Consider the following 7,452-nt stretch of genomic DNA (forward strand, 5'->3'; position numbering starts at 1 on the left):
ACACACACACACACACACACACACACACACACACACACATAAAATGTACAATGTTTAAATGAGGCACACGGTCTCATTTGTTTAGGTTTATGATGATCAAATCTGATCAAATCTGAGGTGTACTGACAGTCCATCTGCCCCCATCAGTGTCCATGTCACAGAAGACATGCAGAGGCGTGGTGGGACCTCCTGGGTAGATGGTGTACACCCCGCTGGAGCTGGTGTTGTCATGGCGATGGATGTCATCACAGTCAATGGGCAAATAAAACTGGGAGTTGGAGTGAACTGAGGTCGCAAGAACCAGCAGAGCCACGAATAATGTCCCCTGGATACAAAAGAAAAGGGATCAATAATATCTACAGCACCTTTCACACTGAGTTCCTGCACTCATTGACAGATGTACCAACACAAATTAAACAGCAAATGTGAAGGGAAAAGGGTCTCATGTGGCAATGCAGGGCAATGTTTGTAGTAAAGAAATGGCACAGACAACAAATAACTGCAATTTATAGAAGACAAAAAAAATGAATTCACTTATAATTTGTGGCACAATAATTCAATCAATGCTTCAGTAACAGCTTGTGTTACTATCAATCATCCTAATTAGCATATTCTGTCTTTCATACATACAAAAATATTAAAATGATGTGTATTTGCCTTTGTTTCTTTCCTTCTGAAGCTACAAGCTGAGTTTAAGGTTCAGTTCCTCCTAATAACTTAAAAACGTATTTCCCTACACACCTCTCGTGATTTCCAGATCATTTCATTATGGATGTTACATTTAATACGTACAAACAAAAGAAAATCCACTGACCTTGCTTTTTTTTTTGTATTTACATCCAAACATTTAATTCCCAATTACCTGAAGAATTAAAACAACTTCATCGTTGGACCAATGTGATTTGGCTTGTGGCCTCGTTGGGGGGTCATCCATATGACAAGTGTTGCCGGAGTTTACCTCAACAGACTTTTTCTTTTCTCCATGCAACTTGGAAGAAAGTTGTGCCAGAAATCCCTATTCTGCTTCTAGTTCCCAATGATTCTCAAATGACTGTACTTGTCATGGATGTGTTCTGACCCTTTGAGGTTTTGTTAATCATTTTGCAAGTCTGCAGATTAACGTTTCCTCATTATGTTGAAAGAAAATGTACTCTGGGAATCATTATTTGTCTCCTTAAATGTGTTTTCTGTTGCACATTAGCAGTATGTAAACCCAGTTTAAAGGGACAGCATTGCATAACATTTTTTTTTACCACTAAAAACATCTAATGTGCTGTACTTTATGGGAGAGCCATGTGCCATGCCCAATAATGAATATAATGTATCCAATAGCTATGTCTCATGCATGTCAACACACAGGACAGTATTTAATGTTATCCAATGTGTTCATTGTTCATTGTGTGTATATTTTTTGAACTGAGAAGCGTGCACACAACAGCAGCAGAGAAGAAGAAGAGTGTCCATGTTTTCATGGTGGAATCAAGTGTGAGGCAGATCCATTGTTTTTAGTATTGATCCTTTAACGCATGTATCAATACAAATACATTTGTGTGCGAGATTGAAAAAAACAAAAAACAAAAAAAACTTACAGTTGCAGTTTCATATGGCTCTTTGTAGTTTGGCTTATTTGAAGCTAATGGACTTCCACTCACTGTCCAGATTTTTTTACCTTTCAACCTTGAAAGCACTTGAGTGGAAGTTGCTTTGCATAAAAGCCTCAGCTAAATGACATGTAATGTAATATAATGATACTAAGATATTATGAAGCCCATCCACCTCCTTTACTTTCTGCTGCTTTAAAAGTCACATGATTTGTATTGTTTGCATGTTTGAGTTCACTGTGTAGAAAACTACCCAGTTGCATCACTAGGAGCATTCAGCAGTTACATTTGGGATTCCCCTGCTGAGTGAGTGTCAACAACCCCGCCATGTTTGCATTACAGCAGTGCGGTGTTTATTATTAGTCTAAGCCTCTCCGGATTAGAGGTTATCAGGTTTGAGGAAAAAAATGTTTTCTGACTAAAAACAGTCAGAAAACATTGTAATCTAAATGATCTATATACATCTTTTCCCTGTGCTGTTTCATTAGATATTCTAACAGTTTGCATAGATTCATTCTTGCTGTTTGTTTCAGCGAGCTCACAGGTCTGACGTGTTGGAAAGAGATAATGCTCACTGGAGCTGAGTGCCTGTTGTTTAACCAACAATAACTAACTAACTAAGACTAAAGTCAATAATAAAATCCTCAAAATGAATCAACAAAACCAACAAATATGCATTATCACAACAGAGATAAATTGATTGTAAATGCCATTTTTGATTAATTAGGCTAAATAATGATGATTTTTACTGATTCGTATTTAGGTCAGCCATTAAAAAACTGACAGTAGACAGTTCTGCCTCTAGTACTACTATTACTACTGTTAACCTTACTAACACTTACGCTAATAATTAATTTATCACATCATTAGATTCTTTACATTTTTCCCCGCACAGATCATTTTAACTCAAAATGTTAAACTTTCTTTTCTTTTCTTTTCTTTTCTTTGATATGAAGGTATCAAAGAAAATGGTAGCAGAATTTGTTTGTAAAAAGACTAAAATGTGAATAAAATAATTTGACTTCAATGTTAGAAGTGTTTTCTGTCAATCGCGCAGCGCTTACCTGTATCATCATCATCATCGTTGTCATGGAGAGGAAGGTTTAGAGCTGGGTTGGACTCTATCAGGTTCGTCTGTGGAAATGAAACTCGGTGGAAAACATTTAAACCGTCTGCGGAGGGAGAGTCTGTGGAAGCACGTGACACTGACAGGATTTGTTTACTGTGTCATGATTGTTCAAGGATCCATAGAAGCTGAGGTCATACTGTTGCTTTGTTTCTGGGAATGTGATGGATTTACAGACCAGTTATTCTACAATTACACACAAACCCACAAAGCCATTGTGTTTTTAATAAAGATTGTAATATGTTTAATGTCTTTAAATTTAACAAATTTCATGACAATGAAAGCAATACAAGTAATATTAGAAGAAAATTCTAAAAACGTTAAAACAGGGAGTTGCACTGGTGGAATTGACACTCGTGACCTTAGTGTTTGAAATCCAGGGAGTATTTCTTTATCTAGTTATTGATTAAAGCTAGTTACTTGTGTTATAACAAAGTTTAAAAGCGAAGCAAAATGCTGTACTTCCGAGTCTTTACACAATCAGTTACAAACAGGAATAGGCTCTCACATGTAATTGGGGAAACTCCAAATTTCATTTAAAGCTCCATGCAGCAGATCCTGTCTTGTGTGGAAACCCCAGTAACGAGAACACAAAGGCACAACATTCTGTAGCAATGTTGACATATACATGCGTACGGTAAGTTACGTTTTTTGTTGTTGTCCTACTCTGTGAGTAAAGCTCGCCCTTAGATAAGTTACCCTTATCTTTGAGAAAAGAACAAGGAACGGCACTAAAGTCATTCTTAAAAATGGAAGATGTGTTCAGAGTTTTGCCGACCTGATTTGGCAAAAGTTTAATCTATCAACTAACGTTGCTCTTGTTGGTTTTAGCACTGTCCTATACACTGTATACATTTTATTAAGTCAAATGTTTCTCCTACCCCTTGGATTGAGCCCTGCCAATGCGGAGTTTGAGGACCCAACATCTTGATGTTGGATGATGCCAATTTGCTACCTTTTAAGATTCTCAATATATACTTACATGCTATAGTTACATTCTTACAATGAATTCCTTTTGTTTCATCTTGACCTATGAGACATTCTGTTTGCAGAGTTTGAGGTGTGTCCAATAATCATGCGATCTTTAAAGACAATCAATTTAAGGCACAGCTAATATTTTAATTTATTTTAATTTATTTATTTTAATCTGTTTATTAATCCCCAATGGGGAAATTACAATTCCCACTCTGTGTCCACACTTTGTTAGTAACCACACACAGTCCTGAACTACACACACACACGCTCAGGATCTATACATGCACTAATGGAGAGATGTCAGAGTGAGTAGGCTGCCAGCTGAACCAGCGCCCTGAGCAGGTGGGGGGGTCGGTGCCTTGCTCAACAGCACCTGGCAGTGCCAGGAGGTGAAGTGGCATCTCTCCAGCCACCAATCCACACTCCACTTTTTGGTCCAAACGAGGGACTTGAACCAGTGACCCTCCGGTTCCCAACCCAACTCCCCTATGGACTGAGCTACTGCCACCCCAATATATGTATAATATGTGGAGTTTCCATTACCTCCAGTGTGCACCTTCAAGTCTAAGGCCATGGTTTCCTCTTGAAAACTTCACTCTGCTCACTCTGGGTTGACCAATACAATGATGGTTCAATGGTCTTTCCAACAGTCATCTATACTCAGGAGTTTATAGTGAGCAAAATAATGAAATCATGAATGAGTTTAGTTTCCTTTGCAGAATGACAGCACTCAGACATCTGGAAAAGCTTGAACTGCTGCTCCTTTGCAACAGTTTAGGGCAGCTGAGGTGGTTCAGGGATCTGGCAAAGGACACCTCCTGGACATCTTAGGCAAGTCAAACTGGAGGGGGCCCCACCACTGCAGACCCAGAACACTGGAGGAATTATTTTGCATGTGCCACCATGCCTGTTGGCTCAAAGAGGACCTGGCTAGACAATGGATCAATAGAAAAAAGTGCAGGCACCATCACAAATGTGGGATCACCAAAGTCATGGGAATATATCTTAGAGACTTGACTGCAATCCCTTGAGCGGCTAGGATGGCGGATATGTGTCTTTATGAGTCATTGTGGCCTGTTCTTAGCAATTAGACAGGAAGATAAAATTTCATGTGTTAGAATGTGTTATTTATAGTAATGCTGTTTAACTGAGATAACATCTTAGCCACATTCGTTTTCCTGCAGCCCTTCTTCCTCTGTAAAAGCTGTGTAGGAGGAAGCAGTACAGAGATTAATACCTGAAACCTTCCATTGGTTTCTTTGTGTGATATATATCTTTATCTTTTGGTCACAGTGTTGTCTTCTTGAACTGACTCTGGCAGCAGTAATTTTGGTTCACCTTCATTAGAGCAAACAGAAAAAAATGAGTGATCGAGGAGGAGAAGAAGTGACTTCATCCTTCAACTGGTCATCAGTTCCAAACCAGAAGAAAGTCAATAATTTGACTGACTGTGTGCGGATTGACAGCTCAGCCCACCCCTTCTTCTTGGTGGTCTACACTCTGGTGTTCCTGGTGAGTTTCAACATTTCAGAAACCTCATTTTCAGTGGCAAGTTTATTATTTCCTGAGGAAATTAAACACAGTACCAATCTCATTAGTTAAACTCAGTCAAACTGGTTTTCATACCCTAACCGATATCAATGGTCCTTAGCATAGAGCCAGAGCTCTGCAGAAAATCTCAAAGATAATCCAAGATTGTACAATTTTTCAAAACTCTGAGGCAGCCATTTTGTTGATAATAATCTTGAATACAGAAATGGTACCATGGTTGTTTTTGGTTGGGCACATACAAGTTTGAATTGTTGTGAAAGCTAAATGTATCTTCACCTTTTTTAACTGACTTGTGTAACATACCTACGCCATTGTTCAAAAGTCACTTACAAATTTCCATTCCACTCCATTATAGACAGAATACCAGCTGTTCTGAGTGGGTGGCTGATCTTTAATCCAATATCATTTTTTTTATTATCAGCAACCATTCATCTAATGTCCCAAAGGCACGTTCTGTTTACTAATCTGATATAATTTAAAAAAAAACTTACTAGAAAAACATTGGAGAACCCTTTTGCAATTATGTAAGCCCATAATGTAATCTGAACTGCTGCGCTGGTTAAAAAAACAATGCAAGTGAACTCAGCTGGTATTCTGTCCACAATGGAGTGCAATATAATTTTCTAAGTGACTTTGCACTTTTAACCGGTAGTGTCTGCTACAAGGTAATATAAGTTAATATGTTTTCTCTCCAGGTGGGTCTCCTCCTTAACGGTTTCATCATGTTTTACTTCTGCCGAGCTCAGCAGAAGCCATCCAGCAACACAATGATCTACCTGAAGAACTTGGTGGTTGCCGACTTCCTGCTCTCTCTCAGTCTCCCCATCCGCATCACTGACTACGCCACCAGCTCTGCCACCATCCACCAAGTCAACTGCAACTTTGGCTATTCCATCCTCTACCTCAACATGTACGCCAGCATCATGTTCATGGGCTACATAGCCGCTAGCAGGTAGACCAAGCCAGCAAGCCAGTTTGAATCTTGTGTTGTCTAAAACAGACTTCAAAAAGTAGTCAGATCAATTTTAGTTTGTTAATGTTAACAATGAATCCTTCAGGCATGCTTAAGTTAGCAATGGAATTCCACAAGGCTTAGTGCTTCTATTAATCTTTTGTATGCTTACTCCAGGCAATATTATTAGAAATACTTTATTAACTTTGACTGTAATACAGATGATACCCAATTATACCGATCAATCATGCCAGGTGAAACCAGTCAGTTAGTTAAACTTCAAGCATGCATTAAGGACATCAAATATTGGCTGTTCTACAATTTGTAGATGTTAAACTCAGACAAAACTGAGGTTATTGTGCACCTCCAAAGCTCATTATCTTAAGATATTGCTACTCTGGATGGCATTGCTTTGGCCTAGATATATCCTTAATGGCCACAAAAACAAATCTCAAGAACCGCCTTTTTTTACACATCCTGTCTCAAAACGATGCAGAAAAACTAGTCCATGTAATTGTTTTTTCAAGGCTTGACTATTGTAATTCTTTATTATTAGGCTACTTAAACTTTAAAAGTCCCTTAAGACTGATCAGCTAATCCAGAAGGCTGCAGCATGTTACTATAAGTGCCATATACCAAATGCTGTAATTATTATGACTCATACAGTGGTGTGAAAAAGTGTTTGCCCCCTTCCTCATTTCCTGTTCCTTTGCATGTTTGTCACACTTAAGTGTTTCGGAACATCAAACCAATTTAAACAATAGTCAAGGACAACACAAGTAAACACAAAATGCAATTTGTAAATGAAGGTGTTTATTATTAAAGGTGAAAAAAAATCCAAACCATCATGGCCCTGTGTGAAAAAGTGATTGCCCCCTAAACCTAATAACTGGTTGGGCCACCCTTTGCAGCAACAACTGCAGAGTAAAATGCATATCAATCTTGGATTCAATCAAAGAGCGTTCTTTTTTGCTACACTGGTCTGTTCAGCTCAGATGCTGTGGGAGGGGGGGAGGTGGGGGGTTTCTCTCTCTATCTTCTCTTATCCTAGGAGGGGATAAGAAAATGAGTTGAGAAAGGGGTGAGACACAGAAAGGAGAATAGAGACCTTTTCTGTTTTTGTTTACTTTTATAATGGAATAAATATACTTCATGTACATTTAAATTCATGGTTTGTTCCATCCTTTGTCCACAGTTTAAAAATGTAGATGTTACAATGATTCATGGTGTTTTTTTTGTAAATTTGG

At 38.4% G+C, this 7,452-nt stretch overlaps 2 protein-coding genes and 1 long non-coding RNA gene across 4 annotated transcripts in view; 2 read left to right on the top strand and 1 right to left on the bottom strand.

Moving 5' to 3' along the window:
- LOC116707345 (uncharacterized) overlaps nucleotides 1–2,012 on the top strand; it is a 5,788-nt gene extending 3,776 nt beyond the window's left edge. Inside the window, exon 3 of the long non-coding RNA XR_004336473.1 lies at nucleotides 2,002–2,012. This is a non-coding gene — a long non-coding RNA (uncharacterized LOC116707345). The remainder of the gene's footprint in view (nucleotides 1–2,001) is intronic.
- LOC116707326 (microfibril-associated glycoprotein 4) overlaps nucleotides 1–2,785 on the bottom strand; it is a 6,286-nt gene extending 3,501 nt beyond the window's left edge. The window contains exons 1-2 of one of the 2 annotated variants that reach the window (XM_032544651.1): nucleotides 2,666–2,785; nucleotides 128–325 (exon numbers count right to left, since the gene is read on the bottom strand). In XM_032544651.1, coding sequence (XP_032400542.1) covers nucleotides 128–325; nucleotides 2,666–2,692 — 225 coding nt within the window. In that variant the 5' untranslated portion in view covers nucleotides 2,693–2,785. Of the gene's footprint in view, nucleotides 1–127; nucleotides 329–2,665 lie in introns of both variants that reach the window. The other variant, XM_032544659.1, reaches the window with a different exon arrangement.
- Nucleotides 2,786–3,203: 418 nt separating this feature from the next.
- Nucleotides 3,204–7,452, top strand: part of LOC116707319 (P2Y purinoceptor 14) — a 5,261-nt gene continuing 1,012 nt past the window's right edge. The window contains exons 1-3 of the mRNA XM_032544638.1: nucleotides 3,204–3,343; nucleotides 5,052–5,214; nucleotides 5,949–6,205. Of these exons, the coding sequence (XP_032400529.1) occupies nucleotides 5,065–5,214; nucleotides 5,949–6,205 (407 nt within the window). The 5' untranslated portion in view covers nucleotides 3,204–3,343; nucleotides 5,052–5,064. The remainder of the gene's footprint in view (nucleotides 3,344–5,051; nucleotides 5,215–5,948; nucleotides 6,206–7,452) is intronic.

This window comes from Etheostoma spectabile, chromosome 2 (genome assembly GCF_008692095.1).
Source record: "Etheostoma spectabile isolate EspeVRDwgs_2016 chromosome 2, UIUC_Espe_1.0, whole genome shotgun sequence".
NCBI lineage: Eukaryota > Metazoa > Chordata > Actinopteri > Perciformes > Percidae > Etheostoma > Etheostoma spectabile.